A 19,720-nucleotide genomic window follows, 5' to 3' on the forward strand; every position below is an offset into this window, starting at 1 on the left:
TTTGATTAATTTATTTCTACTTTTATCTCCTCTGCTTTCCTTTTCTTTTTTTTGAGTTGGATATTAAATTCATTTTAATTTTCCCTTTGTATTGAGAAGGCATTTGATGCTGTGAAACTTTGGCTGTTAAGTCTTTAAGATTTATTTTGGATGTGAGCCATTTTTTAAACTGTTGCATTTGTTACAGTGTTGTGTCTGTTTCTCGTTTTGGAGTTTTGGCTGGGAGGTTTGTAGGATCTTAGCTCCTGACCAGGCATGGAACCCACACCCCCTGCACTGGAAGGCGAGCTGTTAACACTGGACCGCCAGGAGAGTCCCCAGCTCTGATGTCTTTAACTGTATGTATCCCTCACTGGGATTTGCATATAGTTTATTGATACCATTTTCAAGAAATTTCTGTGTTTTTCTTTTGAATTCCCCTCTTAACTCAGTATTTCTATACTAGTATGTTTGAAAATTTTCAAGTAGAAGGGCCTTTTCAAATTTTGTTTTTGATTCTAATTTAATTACATTATGCTCAGAGTGCTGTTTATATTCTGTTCTTTAGATTTCACTGAGTCTACGGTATGGGCAGTTTTGTGAATGTTCTCTGTATGCTTCAGAAGAGGTATATTCCCTGTTGGTGTGTTCTGAGTATATCTGTATGAGCTATCTTATTAATGACATTTTTGAGGCCTTCTGCTTATTTTTGTCCACCTCAGTTCAGTCGCCCAGTCGTGTCTTTGCGACCCCATGGCTGCAGCACGCCAGGTCTCCCTGTCCATCACCAATCCTGGAGCTTGCTGAAACTCAAGTCCATTGAGTCGGTGATGCCATCCAACCATCTCATACTCTGTCGTCCCCTTCTCCTCCCGCCTTCAATCTTTCCCAGAATCAGGGTCCACTGACTCATCTTTAACTGAGAATGATGTGTTAGATGTTCCTGTCTTTAGTGTGTTTCTTATTTCTTCTTGTTCTATGAAAGTTACTGCTGCCTTATTTTTTAATTAATTAAAAATTTGTTTATTTAGTTTTGGTTGCGCTGGGTCTTCATTGCTGTGGGGGCTGCTCTCTGGTGGCGGTGCGAGGGCTTCTCACTGCAGTGGCTTCTCTTGTTGCAGAGCACAGGCTCTCAGCACACAGGTTTTAGTTGCTCCATACCTTGTGGAATCTTCCCAGACCAAGTATCGAACCTGTGTCCCCTGCATTGGCAGGCAGGTTCTTATCCACTGCACCACCAGGGAAGCCCTGCCTTATGCAGTAGATCAGGTCTGTAGATTTGGCGGGTGATACAGGCGGCTTCCCTCATAGCTCAGTTGGTAAATCATCTGCCTTGCCAATTCAGGAGACCTGGGTTCGATCCCTGGGTCGGGAAGATCCCCTGGAGAAGGAAGGGGCACCACACTCCAGTCTTCTTGCCTGGAGAATCCTATGGACAGAGGAGCCTGGTGGGCTACAGTCCTTGGGGTCACAAGAGTTGGACACGACTTGGCGACTAAGCCGCCACCACCACCACCACCCCAGGTGGATTGTTGTTGGAATAGCTTCTGTCTTAACGGTCTTTGGGTCTTTCTTCTTGAGCTGGTCACTTTCCCCAGAGAGTGCACTTTTGACCCTCTGCGTGGAGGGCCGGGTCTGTGTTCTGAGAGCCGGGTTGGGGGCAGGGAGCACGTCTCAGCTATCAGGGTTTTCTGTGTTCAGTCGGGTAGTTCTCAGAGTGGTTCCCGGACTCTCCCAGGCCGGTGACCTTGCTTCACACTCCAAGTCTCGCTTTGCACTCCCCGAGTCAGCTTGTGGGGACTCGGGGGTCAGGGAAGAGCAGCCGCCGCCCTGGTGCGGGGTGGGGGCCGCGCTCATCTTGGCCTGTGTTTTGGGCCCTTCAGTCCTGGATCCACAGGGCCCTGTGCAGCCGCCCATCGCGGGGCCTTTCTTCAGGGTCCCGGGGGTGTGGGGCCGGTTCTCAGCTTTGCCCACGGCTGGTTTTCGGACGTTCCCAGGACAGTTAGCGCTGATCCTCAGCTGTCCGGGGCCCAATTACTGCAGTTGCCACCTCTTCTTTTCTCCCTGTTGTTGTGGTTTCTGCGTCTTAGAAAGAATCATTTTGTTTTGGTTTTAGTGTGGCTTCAGGACAGAGTGAAATTAGATCACGTGTTTAGTCTACTGTTTTACCCTGGAAGTCAAAAATCACTTGATAATACCCCAAACCCATAAGGAAGCCACAGGTCACGATATTGTATTTACCAGACATGGAGCAAAGGTGTGCTAGTGGTAAAGAACCCACCTGCCGACGCGGGAGACATAAGACATGTGGGTTCCATCCCTGGGTCGGGACGATCCCCTGGAGGAGGGCACAGCAACCCACTGCAGTCCTGGAGAGTCCCATGGACGGAGGAGCCTGGCGGTTACAGTCCCTGGGGTCACAAAGAGTCGGACACGACTGAAGCGACTTAGCATGTAGAAGTGGACATGTATATTGGGTAATGTAAAACTTACAGACGAAATAGAGAAAAAGAAAAACACAGACTGTTGGATTTAGAGAAAATAAATCAATTTGAACTTACATATTTAACTGTGTCCTGTAAACGGAAACTACCATGTTCTCTATGACAACCTAAGGAATGTTTCAAGAACTTGGTTATGATCATATATTAATTTTTGCCGTATACAGTGTGTGGAGTGTGTGTTATCTAGAATACTACATTAAGGTCTGGGAACAATTTTAGTTTTATCAAAGTCATGCTCTGAAGCAATGTAGTCACTTTTTTTTTTTTAAACAGAACATCTTAGGAGTGGGTAGGGCTGTCCTGGTTGAATTTGGGGTTTGAGACTGGACCTCATACGGGGTCTCACATAAGGGGTCTCACATAAGGGGTCTCACATAAGGGGTCTCACATAAGGGGCCTCACACAAAAGAACCTGCGCCCTGGATGCAGCTTTAAGAACGCTGTTTTAAGATGTGACATCTCCGCTTTCAAACATAAATTGGTTGAGCTGACACTGTCACCTTCTGCTCTAGACACAGGGCTGTAGGAGGGAGATATGTAAGTGCGTAGAGTTGACACTAGTCAGATCAGCCCTCCTCACTGCAGGCAGTTACTGCTGTGTGGAGAGGGGCCTTTAACACGGGGAGCAGAAGAAGCTTCGCACAAGGACCTTTTAAAATGTTCGAGATGAATAAGGATGTGTTGTGTTTGCAGACAGAGAACATTGGGGTACACGTGTCTCTTTCAATTCACGGACCTTTTAAAATGTTCAAGATGAATAAGGACGTGTTGTGTTTGCAGACAGAGACGTTGGAGGCTACACGAGAATAGAGTGGAAGGCGAAGTGGGTGGTGGGTGTCGGAGTGGGAGCGAGGCTTCTCCAGGACCTCGTGAGCGGGTTTGGAAGTTCGACGTGCAGGAACGTTCTGGTTAGTGGCAGACTTGTCACTCTTGGGCCTGCCTTATGCAGCCCTCGGTTCTGTTTCTGTAACCTCGGTCTGTCCTGGCTTCCGAATGAGAAGAGGCTTCGGGTCCGGGATGCTCAGAGGTGGCACTGTGTTTGGGAAGACTGCTGTCTGTAAGCAGGGTTTCTGTGTTTTGAGAATGATGCTTGGCTGTGCCATGCTAGCTGTCCTTTGGGAAGATAGTTTTCAGATAAACATTAAACAAAGCCTTTTAATGTGAACGTTGTCAATCTTAATTCTTCATGTACACGTGCCTGGGAAAATCTTGACTGCTGTATCTCTTCATATATAGGTATATCGGATGTTCACAGAACTGGAAGGGAAATGAGTGTAGGGAGAGACTTTCAAAGTAGAAACTGCAAAGGAAATTGTTCAGGAAAATAATTGATAGATTTGATCATCTAAATTGTTTCAACGATTATCCTTCAGAAAATGTATAATTGCAGGTAAACCACAAATTCAGAAAAATTAGTAATATATGTGAGCAAACATTACATCCTCAGTGTCTAAAGTGAAGTCGCTCAGTTGTGTCCAACTTTTTGCGACCCTTTGGCCTATAACCCACCAGGCACCTCTGTCCATGGGATTCTCCAGGCAAGAATACTGGAGTGGGTTGCCTTTCCTTCTCCAGAGGATCTTCCCACCCAGGGATTGAACCTAGGTCTTCCACGTTGCAGGCAGACACTTTACCATCTGAGCCACCAGGGAGCCCTCAGTGTGCAAAAGTTTATACAAATTGATGATACCGAAAGTCCAGTGGAAAAATGATCTACGGGCAGTTCATGGAAGAAATACAGTTGGTGACTATATATCAAATAATTCAGCAGTTGAATGAAATTATTGACTATGAGATCCTTTTACTTTTTGGATTAGGAGATATTTTCTAGAAACGGTGAGTCACATTTAGCACTGAGGTAGGGATTGATATTGGGCTTCCCTGGTGGCTCAGTAGTAAAGAATCCACCTGCAATGCAGGAGATGCTGGTTCAATCTCTGAGTCAGGATGATCCGTGGAGAAGGGAATGGCTACCCGCTCCAGTGTTCCTGCCTGGGAAATCCCATGGACAGAGAGCCTGGTGGGCTACAGTGGAGTCACGAAGAGTCAGACACGACTGAGCAACTAAACGGCAACAACAGAGGCATTGTTATTACCTTGTACTAATGAAGAAACGGAAGCTGGAGGGATTCCTTTACTTCCTGAAATCCCAGAGCTAGGGCTGCGCTTTGAACCCGGCACTGAGGGCCCTGTTTAACTCCCTGCAGTGTGAATACGTGCTGTCTGGCAGCTGTTTTCACTGTGAACCTTCCCCCTAAGAACTGCTTTTGCTGCATCCCATAGATTGTGTGTGATTGTGTTTTCCTTGTCATTTGTCTCAAGGTATTTTTTAATTTCCTCTTCGATTTCTCTGTTGACTGATTCATTTTTTGGGTCAACTATTTTCAAAGTATACTTATATATGACCAGTAACATGTCTGCTTCATTTTTGATGATTGTGTAGCATTTTATTGAACGATTGCAATCTATTTAATTTATCCTATTGATGGCATTTGCGTGTTTCCAGTTTTTGTTGTTGTTGTTTTCCTGTTATACTGCTGTAGAGGACATTTTTTGTGCATTTCTTTTTATACATGTAAAATGATTCAGTGGGGTGAATTCCTAGAAATGTGCTATTTGGACAGTGGGGTATATGCATTTAAAACTATTTGAATAAAATGGTGTATGCATTTACAGTATTGAAAAATAAGATGAAACTTCTCCTTATAATGAGACTTCAACTTTTTAATTGTAAAGTTAAGTGTAATTTTCAGTGTAAAATGTACTACCACCTTTTTCAGTATTGGCCCAGATTTTGAATGGTTTCGCATTAAATTCGTAGGTGAGTTTAGTGGTGATATGTGCTGCTGCTTTTACACCCATTGATGCTTCCTATATGAGTGAGGCGTGTCTCTGTCTCCGTGTGTATGGAGTGTTCCTCCCATCATATGTCTCATTCTCAGGGGTAATGTTGCCGTTCTGAATAGCATCTTTCCATCCAGTGTGGATTCTTACTTGTTACTGGTAGGAAAGTTGCTGATTCTTGTCTCTTTTTTTGTTAGGACGTGAGCACGAGGATGGGGAGCTCGCATTTTATAAAAATTCAGAGATGACTGCATGTGATATATACTTGAGTCAGCGATTCCTACACTGGTTGGTCTTCAGAACTGTGGCTGACGGTGGTGGGGAGGAAGGAAGGGGATGTTTAAAATACAAAAATCCAGGTGACTTCTCTGTGACTCTGGGACAGGCCCTAGGAATCTGCATTTTTCAGAAGCTTCCCAGGTGATCCGGTCAGTCAGGGTTGGTACTTTCTTTCCAGACACCTTCCCAGATAATCTGAAACTCACCTGCCAGATAATGTAGGCCATGCTACTGTGAGAAGCACAACCTGAAATCATGTTTCTGACAGGTGACCTTTTTTAAAAAAACCTAATTCTCATCATTTATTTGGAGAAGGCAATGGCACCCCACTCCAGTACTCTTGCCTGGAAAATCCCATGGACGGAGGAGCCTGGTAGGCTGCAGGCCATGGGGTCGCTAAGAGTCGGACACGACTGAGCGACTTCACTTTCACTTTTCACTTGCATGCATTGGAGGAGGAAATGGCAATTTCCAATGGTTTTTCAGATTCTTTCCTCTTGTAGATTATTACAAGATGCTGAGTATAGTTCCCTATGCTGTACAGCAGGACCTTGTTGTTATTGTTTTGTGTATAGTCGTGTGTACCTGCGAATCCCAGGCTCCTGATTTGTCCTCCTGCCCCTTGCCCCTTTGATTGTCGTAAGTGTGTTTTCCGTGTCTGCGTCTAACAGGTGAGCATTTGGGGAGCGTTTGGAGCACTAGGACTGTGCTTCCCTCCCCTCCCCTCTCCGTATCCTCATATGTGCCTGCTATGTGGTTTCTGGCTAGCAGGCTGGTTGGAATGTATCTTTGCATAAATGGTGTCTAGAACACCTTCCCTATTTTAAGAGCTGTGTTTTGCTCGATGATTTTTGTAAAGCTGAGCTGTTGTCAGGTCACCTCTAACGGGGCGTGCCAGTCCTTCTAGAGAGAACTGTAGGAGGACCACTTGTTAGTTACATGTACAAACGTTCTATCTAATAGGGTCTCGTTGAGGTTCCATATGGACCTGCGTTGATGAAGATTTTGTTGAAATTTAAAATTTGCATGTCTCTTAAAAAATCTTAAAAGATGTTCCTTACATTGTGAGTATTCAAAGTAAGAAAGCCTCAACTGTGCTTGATGCTGTGTCAAAATCAGCACAGGAGAGTTTATAAAGACGTTGAATCACCATAAAGGGATCTGAGTCATTGGTGCTCTTGCCAGTGTTGTTTTTAATAAAGGTTTTGGTTTTGCCAGGAAGGTGAGGAGGGAAGGCCTCATAGTGGTTAGCGCCTACACCTGTTAATGGTCTCTTCGTGTTGGTTGTGGGGATCATTGCTTGCAGCATATTACTGCCGCCCGGTACCCATGTGACTCTGTGACAGAGGCCTCCTGTGAGGGCTGTGCCATCTCAGCGCGGTGACTTCAGAACCCGAACACCCTGGCAACTGTTGCCGGGCGGCATGCGGTGGCGGCATCATCCGCAGAAGGTGGAATGTTAGAGCTGTGGGACCCGGAAGGGCCGTGTCCATTTGTCCAGCCTGACCTTTGGCCACGGTGGGCCGATGTTTGTGATTTCAGGGCACACAGCTTGGAGATGGGGATGAGACACAGCTGTTGAGGGACACCTGGTATCTTCAGTGTCACCGTCGGCGCATTTTATCTCCTCCACTTCACGCATGAGTGTGTCTGTGGTGTTCAGAGTGGGCACAGCAGAAAGACTGAGCGGTGCGGTTTGGGACACATGAACGCACAGCTTTGGAAACATTTTTTTTTTTTTTTAATTTAAATTAGGAAGTATTTTAGTCCATCCTAAAGGAAATCAATCCTGAATATTCATTGGAAGGACTGATGCTGAAGCAGAAACTCCAATACTTTGGCCACCTGATGCGAAGAACTGACTCATTTGAAAAGACTCTGATCCTGGGAAAGATTGAAGGTGGGAGGAGAAGGGGATGACAGAGGATGAGATGGTTGGATGGCATCACCAACTTGATGGACATGAGTTTGAGTAAAGTCCGGGAGTTGGTGATGGACAGGGAGGCCTGGCGTGCTGCAGTCCATGGGGTCGCAAAGAGTCGGACACGACTGAGCGACTGAACTGAACTGAATCACACATAAAAATAGTAGTAGGCAGATGAAAAATATAGAGAGCACTGCTGTCATGCTTGTTCTCTTTCTAATTACACTTTGAATGCATTAGCTCGCCACCCCTAGGAAGTGGGCTGTGTTATGACCCTGCTTTTACAGATGGAGAAACTGAGGCACAGAGAGACCTGTTGGGCAAAGGAGAGAGCTGGGGTTTGAGCTCTGGCAGTCTGGTGCCAGAGCGCATGGCCTCAACCAGTGCAGTATACTCTGTTGCCTTTCAGAAATATAAAAAGTAATATAACAGACATGAGTGATACTTAGCACCTAATTTTAATAAATGTTAGCATTTTTCTGTACAGCTGACCCTTGGACAACACTGCGGTTAGGGGCACCGACCCCAGCACAGTTGTAAATTTACGTATAACTTTTTACTCTCCCAAAACTTAACTACTACTAATAGTCTTCCGTTGACCAGAAGCCCTCAGTTCAGTTCAGTCCAGTCATGTCTGACTCTCTGTGACCCCATGGACTGCAGCGTGCCAGGCTTCCCTGTCCATCGCCAACTCCCGGAGTTTGCTCAAACTCATGTCCATCGAGTCAGTGATGCCATCCAACCATCTCATCCTCTGTTGTCCCCTTCTCCTCCTGCCTTCAATCTTTCCCAGCATCAGGGTCTTTTCCAGTGAGTCAGTTCTTCACATCAGGTGGCCAAAGTATTGAAGTTTCAGCTTCAGTCCTTCCAATGAATTTTCAGGATGGATTTCCTTTATGATGGACTGGTTGGATCTCCTTCCAGCCCAAGGGACTCTCAAGAGTCTTCTCCAGCACCACAGTTCGAAAGCATCGACTCTTTGGCGCTCAGCTTGCTTTATAGTCGGTCGTGTGCTGTATTTATCGATACTGCTAAGTGTACATCGTCTGTATGTAAGACGAATCACCTGTCAGTCCCTACATCAATATTATATTACATAAAACACTGTTATTAACAGTAGACATCAAAAATGAAAAGGTAATGAAATGTAAAGAAATTCAGATCTATTTACAGTGTAGTTCATGCATTGATAACACTGAGGCAGAGAGTGATGGAAGCAGGTGTAACTGCTGTTACAGTTTCTTGGTAGCCCAGCCTCTACACTGGGGAATGAATGGTTACAGAGTTCTTATGGCAGGCAGTATTACAGCCCTATTCCTGTAGAGTTGGAAACACTGTTGCATTTTAACCACCACCACTGGCCTGTAGTGATAGCCAATCTGCAGGGTCTCCAGTTACTGGGGGTGGAGGGGCAGTCATGCTGTACAATAATGTGACTCCTTGAAAGTAATGCAAGGAGTAAGAAAATTAACACATTATTAAGTTTATATTAAATTTCAGTCATCTTACGCTTGTGTAAGGATAGGCTCTCCACTTGAATGCAGGTCTTGCACACGATCTTCTGTGTATATTCATTGAAAATAAATCCACCTGTAAGTGGACCTGCCCAGTTCAAACCTGTGTTTATGAGAGTCAGCTGTATTTGTTTCAAGGTTGGTTTGTTTCTGAAATGACCCTGTTACACACACACAGTGTAAAGGAGAGATTCAACAGTGTCTTTGTCTTCTTTGTGTTCATTAAAACAATGTCTAAAGTATTAAGCAAAGTCTTTGGTCTTCTTTGCATATAAGTTAAACAGAGTGACAATATACGGCCTTGACATACTCCTTTCCCAATTTGGAACCAGTCTGTTGTTCCATGTCTGGTTCTAACTGTCGCTTCTTGACCTGCAGACAGATTTCTCAGGAGGCAGGGAAGGTGGTCTGATATTCCCATCTCTTTAAGAATTTCCCACAGTTTGTTGTGATCCACATAGTCAAAGACATTGGTGTAGTCCGTAAAGCAGAAGTAGATGTTTTTCTGTAATTCTCTTGCTTTTTCTATGATCCAACAGATGTTGGCAATTAGATCTCTGGTTCCTCTCCCTTTTCTAAATCCAGCTTCCACATCTGGAAGTTCTCGGTTCATGTACTGTTAAAGCCTTGCTTGGAGAATTTTGAGCATTTCTTTGCTAGCGTGTGAGATGAGTGCAGCTGTGCGGTAGTTTGAACATCCTTTGGGACTGGAATGAAAACTAACCTTTTTCAATCCCGTGGCCACTGCTGAGTTTTTCAAATTTACTGGCATACTGAGTGCAGCACTTTCATAGCATCATCTTTTAGGGTTTGAAATAGCTCAGCTGGAATTCGGTCACCTCCACTAGCTTTGTTTGCAGTGATGCTTCCTAAGGCCCACTTGACTTTGAATTCCAGGATGTCTGGCTCTAGGTGAGTGATCACACTATCATGGTTATCTGGGTCATGAAGATCTTTTCTGTATATTTCTTCTGTGTATTCTTGCCACCTCTTCTTAATATCTTCTGCTTCTGTTAGGTCCATAGCGTTTCTGTCCTTTATTGAGCCCATCTTTGCATGAAATGTTCCCTTGGTATCTAATTTTCTTGAAGAGATCTCTAGACTTTCCATTCTATTGTTTTCCTCTATTTCTTTGCATTAATCACTGAGGAAGGCTTTCTTATCTCTCCTTGATATTCTTTGGAACTCTGCATTAAAATAGGTATATCTTTCCTTTTCTCCTTTGCCTTTCGCTTCTCTTCTTTTCTCAGCTATTTTAAGGCCTCCTCAGACAGCCATTTTGCTTTTTGGCTTTTCTTTTTCTTGGGGACGGTTTTGATCACTGCCTCCTATACAGTGTTATGCACCTCTGTCCATAGTTTTTCAGGCACTCTGTCTATCAGATCTAATCCCTTGAATCTATTTGTCACTTCTACTGTATAATTGTAAGGGATTTGATTTCAGTCATACCTGAATGGCCTAGTGGTCTTCCCTACTTTCTTCAATTTAAGTCTGAATTTGGCAATAAGGAGTTCATGATCTGAGCCCCAGTCACCTCCCAGTCTTGTTTTTGCTGACTGTACAGAGCTTCTCCATCTTTGGTTGCAAAGAATAAAATGAGTCTGATTTCGATATTGACCATCTGGTGATGTCCATATGTAGAGTTGTCTCTTGTGTTGTTGGAAGAGGGTGTTTGCTATGACCAGTGTATTTTCTTGGCAAAACTCTGTTAGCCTTTGCCCTGCTTAATATTGTACTCCAAGGCCAAATTTGCCTGTTACTCCAGGTTATCTCTTATATACCATCATGTATGGATGTGAGAGTTGGACCATAAAGAAAACTGATTGCTGAAGAATTGATGCTTTTGAACTGTGGTGTTGGAGAAGACTCTTGAGAGTCCCTTGGACTGCAAGGGGATCCAACCAGTCCATTCTATAGGAAATCAGTCCTGAATATTCATTGGAAGGACTGGTGCTGAAGCTGAAACTCCACTACTTTGGCCACCTGATGTGAAGAGTTGACTCATTGGAAAAGACCCTGATGCTGGGGAAGATTGAAGGTGGGAGGAGAAGGGGACGACAGAGGAGGCATCACCAACTCCATGGACATGAGTTTGAATAAGCTCCGGGAGTTGGTGATGGACAGGGAGGCCTCGTGTGCTGCAGTCCATGGGGTTGCAAAGGATTGGACATGACTGAGCGACTGCACTGAACTTGGTCTTCTCTGGTTCCATCAGAATGTTTTTCTGACTGTCAGCACCACCCCCCGCCCTGCCATTTCAAATGCTGGTTCCTTGCCCAGCAGTTTGACAGTGACTGCCTCTTCTTACACCCCGTGAGAAGTCATTCAGCAGATGTTTATGGAATGTCTGCTACTTGTCAGGGCTATACCAGGGGTGGGAGACAGTCCAGAAAAAGGACCCTGTCCTGGTCATCCTGAAACTCACACTCTAATCCACGTGGAAAGGCAGACTTATTTATATACAAGGTGTGTAATTTTGGAAAGGCCTGGGGGCAGTGGGCCATGTGACCTGTTAAAAGCACAGACTTGGGTGTAGTGATTTCAGTGATTCCCGGCCTGCTTGTTAGCTTCTTGAGGCTTCTTTAGCCTTGGGTCAGTCATTCAGTTTTTATATTTGTTAGTTGGAATATACTTCTAGAAAAATGGTTCGATTGAGGATGGCCTGGGATTTTTGAAGCTCAGTATATATTTCTTTCCTTTCAGTAAGTCCCTGCCCCCTGGGTTGGCTCTGGACGTCTCTTGTGGGTCTGGCAAGCCCTGGAGTGGAGGTCTTGCGTGCCCACTTGTTTTGTGTCCTGAGTAGAACCTGGGAGTGCCCTCAGATGGGTCTTGCCTTTTATGAACTGACTGGATGGGTCTCAGGGCCAGGCCTTGCCCCACCTTCTAATGATACCAGGACCCTAGATCCTTGGAGACTGAGCAGTCAGGCATGATTTAAGTGGGGTTGACTTGCTTTTTTTTTGTTTTTTTTCTTCATAAACTTTGTTCATTTACTGTATGCTCAAAAAAAGTAAAATTAGCAGATGGTTAATGTATATTTAAAAACCACAAAATTAATTTATTAAGATGTGGAATGATTTAATCACATAGAAAATTTAGGACTTCCCTGGTGGGATAGTGGATGGGAATCTGCCTGCCAATGCAGAGGACACAGGTTTGATCCCTGTTCCGGGAAGATCCCACATGCTGCAGGGCAGCTAAGCGTGTGAGCTGCAACTGCTGAAGCCTGTGCTCTGCAGCGAGAAGCCACTGCAGCAGAAGCCTGTGCGCTGTCACAGAGGGTCTCCTCTGCTCACTTCAACGAGAGAGGGCCCTCCCGTAGCACCAAAGACCCAGCACAGCCCAAAACAACCAGTTAACTAACTGCATACCTCCCTGGTGGCTCGGACGGTCAAGAATCTGTCTGCAATGCAGGAGACTCAGGTTCGGTCCCTGGGTCAGGAAGATCCTCTGGAGGAGGGGATGGCCACCCACTCCAGTATTCTTGCCTGGAGAATCCCATGGACAGAGGAGCCTGGTGGGCTATGCAGTCCATGGGGTTGCACAGAGTCAGACATGACTGAGTGACTGACACTTTTCAAGTAAATAAATGAATAAAAGTACATTTAAAAAATTGAGTATCAAGCATCTTGAACTAATTCATAAAATAAGATGAATTAATAAAATGACTTTCAGCGCGGCTAGGAAGTGTTTCTGTTCATTGTAAGCGTTACTGCAGAACGAAGCCTCCTTTCCGGGCCTGACCCCTCAGGACTGCGGGCCTGCTGAGAAGGGGGTGCTCAGGAGTGTTTCCAGGGTTGCATTTCCAGCAGATGGTTCCGAGTGGTGGTCCCCCTCCCCACTTTGTTTTTTTCTTTTTTTTAATATATTTAGGAGATTAGCAAGTGCTTTTGGAACAGATAGTAGTATTTTGGCATTCATTTTCGTTAAGACTTTTGGAATCCATCATACAGAGCATCTTGACAGAAAGTGGGCTCGCTCTGCAACGAGATGATAAAGAGACGCTTCTGTCAGATATTCTCGGGAGGTGGCAGTAGCTTTTCTAGACATATGCCATGACATTTTAAGAAAATTATATAATTTCCTGAGCCCCCTAAAAGTTCACGAAGTTTGCGAAGTAAGTACACTTTGCTGAGAGGCAGCTCTAGAATTAGAGCCCGCGTGTTGGGATGTGGGCTCTCTCTCCCGTTCACTGGCTCTTTGGCTTTGGGCAGCTCAGTTAACTTCCCAGTGCCTTGTGTTTTCTCACCGGCCAAACGGGGACAATATTTACTTCCTTTGTGGGATTCCTGTAAAGGTTAAAAGAGTATGAAAGCACCTTAAAAATCATTAGGGATACACAGATGTGCTGTATGTATGAATGTATGTGTGCAACAGTTTTTCCAGTAGAGACAAGCATGTTTTTAACATTTTTGTTAACTGCTTGCTGATCTGAACTTAGTGCTTGATTCTTAGTCACCACAAGGTTTTTATTTTTAAGTTCATGGGGGTATTTTGAGTCTTGATATTTTAGGACTTGGAGAGCTCATAATAAAAGACGTTAATGGAACACAGAGGAGAGTATTATTATCTAAACCTGTGTTGATGACTTTGTGCTTTTAGGTATACCAAGCTTGGCTACGCAGGCAACACAGAGCCACAGTTCATTATCCCTTCATGTAAGTAAAGCTCCGCCCTTGGTTTATAAAGGGTTGTGTTTTTCATAACTGTTCTAAGCATTCTGATTCTGGTTTTCAAGGTATGTTAATTTATTTGCCATCTCCTTTTAGAAGATTGTCCTGGTTCCTGGGGAGTTACTCATCTGGCTGCCGAGAGTTGCTATTGGCTACGGCTGTCACCTAATTCTCATGCCACCCACCCACCCTCAACATACACCCCAGTCCTCTGATTTTCTTGTGATACAGTCCTTTGTCACAGTCAGTGGCGTTTCAGCTTGGGTGGGCTTCCCTGGTGGCTCAGACAGTAAAGAGCCTGCCTGCAGTGCGGGAGACCCAGGTTCGATCCCTGGGTCAGGAAGATCCCCTGGAGAAGGGAGTGGCCACCCACTCCAGTATTCTTGCCTGGAGAATCCCATGGATGGAGGAGCCTAGTGGGCTACACAGTCCATAGGGTCACAAAGAGTCGGTCATGCCTGAGCGACTTCACTTTCTTTTCACTTTTCAGCTTGGGTGGTTGCCTCCTAAATGTAGCCCTTACGACCTTGTTGCCCTCATTTGGCCTGTGTTACTTCCTGAGACAGCCTGTCTCCAAATGAGTCACACAGTTCGTTCAGGCATACATGTCTGAGCTGCTTGCAAGAGGTGTGCCTGTTGCTTAAGGTTAATTTGTAATTTTAAGTAAGTATAGTTTTATTAATTTAGCACTTTGGTGGATTATCTGTTGTGTTACACTGTTCCCTTTATTGAAGGATTTTTTTTTAAACTGAGAGGCCCAGTGATTGTTGTACTGTGTTCGGAAGCGTCCTGTTCTGTTTTAGTCGGTCGAGCATGCTAGGGGAAGAAACGCCCTCCCTTTTGGCCAGCGTGCCCCTGCCCACTCTTTACGCACAGTCGTCGTCTCCAGGGCAGAATTCTTCTCTGAAACTGTGTAACTGCTGGGTTATTGTTTGGAGACTGTTGACCGAAGAGGTTATGTCAGGCAGGAGTGAGGTTCTGCCTCCTAAATGTAGCCCCTCGTCAGGTAAGTTGTGCTCTTAGAAATGGTCAGCGGTTGCGGGCTCAGGACGTTGGAGTCGCAGGCTCTGGTGCCAGCGTGGAGCGTGGTGGGCAGCCCTGCAGAGCCGGGGGGGAAGGGGCTTCGTCACGAGTATCGTTCGAGGGAGACTAAGGCCTTTTTGGCAGAGATGAGTATTCACGCCACCAGAAAGTGCACCCAGATTCCTTGAGAAGGCCTAACTCACCTCATTCCAGGTCCGTCCTTGCTGGGTCACCGATCACGAGTTTGGTTTTCTAGGTCTCAGTACCTGATTTCCGTGATGGGGCATCCCTGACAGTTGGCATCATTGTCTGCTGCATCTTCATCTTAAATTCATGATTTGGTGTATTCGTTTGCTAGGGCTGCCGTAACGGAGCACCACAGACCGGATGTCTTGACAACAGAAATTAAACGGATGGCACAGCGGAGGCTCTGCAGTCCCAGATCTGGGCGCGGTCTGGGTTGGTCTCCCGTGAGGCCTCTCTTCTCCGTTTGCAGGTGGTGGCTCTGACTGTGGCCTCACATGGCCATTTTTTTCTGCAAATGGCTGAGAGGGAGACCTCTGGCGTCTCCTCCTTTTCACATAAGGACACCGGTCCTGTGGAGTTGAGGCCCCACCCTTGTGACCTCATTTACCCTGTGTTACTTCCTGAGACATCCTGTCTCCAGATACAGTCACACTGGGGTTAGGGCTTCAACATAGGAATTTTGAGGGGACACAGTTCAGTTAAGGGCTTCCCTGGTGGCTCAGTGCTAAAGAATCCGCTTTGCCAATGCAGGAGTCATGGGTTTGATCCCTGGGTTGGGAAGATCCCCTGGAGGAGGAAATGGCAACCCACTCCAGTATTCTTGTCTGGAGAATCCCATGGACAGAGGAGCCTGGAAAGTTACAGTCTATGGGGTCGTAAAGAGCCGGACAGGACCAAGTGACTAAACAACAACAGAATTGGATCATTCCATGCTGAATTGATACCTTGGAATTGGGCTGTCTGATTTTTCCGAGCAGCGTAGTTTTTACCTTCAGTGCTGCAGCTCTAAGAGGCTGACCTTGCAGCTTTTGCTTTAATAAGGCTGTCAGCAGCATGCAGTTGGCCGCCCCACTGACCTGTCATCACCAATAGAGAGGGCAATTGAAGTCAGCTATTAGCAGGATTTCAGTCCAGAAGCTGTCAGGTCCTTGCTGTCAGAACAGCAGTGGCAGGAGCTAGAGAGAAAAATGTCAAGGAGATGGACATCAAGGAAGAGTTACATCACCGGCTGAATTTGTTGCAAGAGTAGAGAAGCTGGGAGGCAGCGCGAGGTGTTTGGGTTGTAGGGAGTGTGGTGAGACAAGTGGAGAGCGGGCCTCAGGTGCCTTGGGCAGCTGGCGGGCTGCTCCTTCCAGCCCGGGGAGCTGAACTGTGTTCTTGGTCACAGAGGCTTTGCTCCCACGGTGGAAGTTCAAGGTGCAGGGTGCCTTCCAGGGAGAGAAGATGGAGCTCGTATACGTGTATGGCTGTGTAGAGATGCCGGAGCAGGGCTTCCTGGTTCTGTGGGCACAGAGGGGAGGCAAGCCCTGATGTGTGGTCATCACCCCAGGCAGAGGGTGGCCGGAGAGCTGGCCGGGAACGTGGAGAATGGAGCTGTGATTTTGTTTTGCATCCCAGGAATCTTCACTTTCCAGGGGCCTTGTCCTGGCCTAGAGAGAGAGGAACAGTGCCCTGTCCTGTTTCACCAGGGTGGCCTGCTTGAGTCTCATTTATCAGTATTTGAGCTTCTGTGCAGAATTCACTTGATTGTTTGAATTTTTTTTTTTTTTCCCCCACGTTGTTGGGAAATGGGGAGCGTGATGGAAAAGTTTTAGGCAGACGAGTGTGTGCGTGCTGATCCCACCCGTAGAAGGAGGGCATGGGAGGGCGGGAGGGGTCAGGAGACATGGAGCACACTTCAGACAGTCCCATGTGTGGAAGGTCAGGTGTACAGGTCCCGTCAGCAGCTGGGAAAAGGCGTGGTGCTGTGGGGGAAGGTCTAGACTGGAGACAGAGCCAAGAGATGTGTTTGTGTTTTGAATGTCTTTAAAGCCTTTATTTTGGTCAAAAAAAAAAAAAGATTATATAACAAAGACCCATTTACCCACCACCCAGAAAGAACAGATGTGAGCACCGTTGCGTCCTGTAAATACATAAACACAGACGCCCTCAGAGCGAGTGCCAGCCCCTCCTCCTCCTCCAGGCCTCCCCACTGCCCCTCCTCCGCTGGGTGTTGTATCCAGTCCAGGCTTCATCCTCATGTCTCAGATGCAGGATGCAATGACAGTTTCTCGTATTGTTTTGTGAGTTTAAACATTTCCAAAATGATATCATGGGGAAGATAACTTCATGTGGTTTTTTTTGGGGGAAAATATACCCCTCAGTACTATGTTTTTTAAGATGTATCAGTGTTGCTCTATGCAGATCTAGATGAGAATTCTTAATCCGTGAATCTATAGCATCTGGGCATTTTCCAGTTTTCCCTGGTATACAAAATGCTGCAGTGTGTCTCTTATCTGCTCGTGCCGGTTTCCCAGGAGTCATAATGAGAAATGGGGTCATGTCACCACTCAGGTGCGCACCTCCTCAGCCTTGTCACTTACTGCCAGGAGGGTGGCTCTTCTGTACTGACTGGAAGCCTGTACTGACCTCCGCGCATATCAGCAGCGGACGGCAGTTTCTGGTTCTGCACATCCTAACCTTTTGAATGCCAATTTCTTGCAAATACCTTCTCCTATTTTATGACATCTTTTTAAAATTTTTTTTTTTATTTTCTTTAAGATACAATTTTAAAGCCTTTATTGAGAAATTTGAGACACTCTTTTAAGCATGGTAATTTCCTATGTATCATGTTTTTGCAAAATTGATTACCTCAAAGTATTTTCCCATGGGATTACCATATGTTTTTACTATAACATTTATTCCAACAAAGGGAATTTATAATGCAGCGCATGTGATTTAAACACATACAGTCAAATCAAATTTGATTTAAATAAGAATTTTGCACACGGTGGCTCAGCGGTAAGGAAAACACCTGCCAGTGGTGGGAGACATTGGGTCCCCAGGTCGGGAAGATCCTCTGGAGAAGGAAGTGGCACCCCATTGCAGCACCCTTGTCTGGAGAGCCCCGTGGACAGAGCCTGGTGGGCTACGGTCCCTAGGGTCGCAAAGAGCTGGGCAGGACTTAGCAACTGAACAACGTGTGACTTGATGTATTCACGTGCACAGCTAGCACTTTAAAAAATTTCACGTAGTACAGTTTTCCAGTCTTTTTATAATCTGTTTCTATTAAAAATGCATTTGTATTCCAATGTCATAAAGATTTTGTGTTTTCTTCTAAGGAAATTTTAAGTTTTTAAAAAGCATGGTGTGGGAGAGAAGCGCGGTTTTCCAAGTGGAAGGCCAGTTGCCCCGCCGCCGTTCGTCGCAGAGCGCCTCTCCAGGCCTGTGAGGCGCCTTGTGTGGTGGGAGCGCTTCTGGTGGTATTTTGTTTCGCTCGTGCATTTGTTTCTCTCTGTTCCAAATTCATTTACAAATTGTTGTAAATACTGTTAGTTTGGCTTGTCTCTTTATATCTGGTAGGTCTGGTTCCTCCTCCTTTTTCTTTCTTAAATACCCTCGGCTGTTCTTAGACCCTTACTCTTTATCCGGCTTCCCTTGTGGCTCAGCTGGTAAAGAATCCACCTGCAATGCGGGAGACCTGGGTTCAGTTTCTGGTTTGGGAAGATCCCCTGGAGAAGGGAAAGGCTACCCGCTCCAGTATTCTGGCCTGGAGAATTCCACGGACTGTGTAGTCCAAGGGGTCGTGAAGAGTCGGTCGGACACAACTGAGTGACTTTCACTTTACTCTTTATCAATAAATTTTAGAATCAGTTTAAGTCCATGAAAAATTATGATGGGATTTTGATTAGAGACACATTAAATTTGTAGAGTAATTTGGAGGAAAACTTGGTATCTCACTGCATTGAATTTTCCTATCCATGAATATGGTATATGTATTTTATTATTTATTTCTATCTCCTGTGTTTTTCAGTGTTCATTAAAAAGCCCATACATAGCTTTTGCTGCATTTATTTTTAGGTACCTTTCTTTATGTTTTCACTGTGAATGTTTTTTGAAATTAAAATTCCTAATTGCCAGCATGGTAGGAATGCTGCTGGATCTTTGAAGTTTTTTTAATCGACAATCTTGCTGTCCTGTCTTACTTGTTCTGATTGCCTGCAGGTTCTTTTTAAGTTTTCTACATAAGCTATTGTGTTAATTGCAAATAATGGTTATTTTGTCTCTTCCAGTCTGAGTTCTTCATTTTTTTTTTTTCTTGACCTGGCTGCACTGGCCAGGACTCCTGTCAGTGACCAGAACTGGGGATGGCAGGTACTTTTGTCTTTTTGAATTTAAAAAGAATGGTTTTGGTCTTTCAGGAGCGATTGCTGTAGGCTTTTGAGGAGATTCCTTTTCAGGTTAATACAGTGTCCTTGTATTCCTAGTTTACTAAAGAGGTTTTTAAAATTAAAAAAAAAAATTATGAATGGATGTTGATCTTAAGGCTTTTTGTGTATCTGTTGAGACAATTATGTGGTTTTGACATTTAAACTTTAATATGATGTATTACATTGATATATTTTTGAATGTTGAACAGTGTTTTATCATTCTTGAAATAAACCCTACATGGTTAGAAATATCAAGTACATGAATTGTATCTGCAAATGTTTATTTGGGATTTTTGTATCAGTGTTCGAAAGTGAGATTAGGCTATAATTTTCCTTTTTTGTACTAGTTTCGTCTAGTTTGTGTATCAAAATTATACTGGCTTTATAAAATGAGTTTGTTAGCTTTCTTTTCTGTCCTTCGGAACAGTTTATGTAAGTTAGGAATTATCCTTTGAGGGTTTAGTAAAATAAATGACATTCTTTTGGGAAATACACTGAATATTTTTATTTTTTAAAAATTACTGTTGTCTGTTAACTGCTGTAG

The 19,720-nt window shown here is 45.0% G+C and overlaps 1 protein-coding gene across 7 annotated transcripts in view; it reads left to right on the plus strand.

The window, feature by feature from the left end:
* ACTR3B (actin related protein 3B) overlaps window positions 1-19,720 on the plus strand; it is a 93,250-nt gene that overhangs the window by 7,758 nt on the left and 65,772 nt on the right. For all 7 annotated transcript variants that reach the window (XR_011566383.1, XM_070788455.1, XM_070788458.1 and 4 more), the window contains exon 2: window positions 13,647-13,702. Coding sequence is in view for 6 of the 7 variants with exons in the window: in XM_070788455.1 (XP_070644556.1) it covers window positions 13,647-13,702 (56 nt within the window). In the remaining variant the exon portion in view is untranslated. The remainder of the gene's footprint in view (window positions 1-13,646; window positions 13,703-19,720) is intronic.

This window comes from Bos indicus, chromosome 4 (assembly GCF_029378745.1).
Source record: "Bos indicus isolate NIAB-ARS_2022 breed Sahiwal x Tharparkar chromosome 4, NIAB-ARS_B.indTharparkar_mat_pri_1.0, whole genome shotgun sequence".
Taxonomy (NCBI): domain Eukaryota; kingdom Metazoa; phylum Chordata; class Mammalia; order Artiodactyla; family Bovidae; genus Bos; species Bos indicus.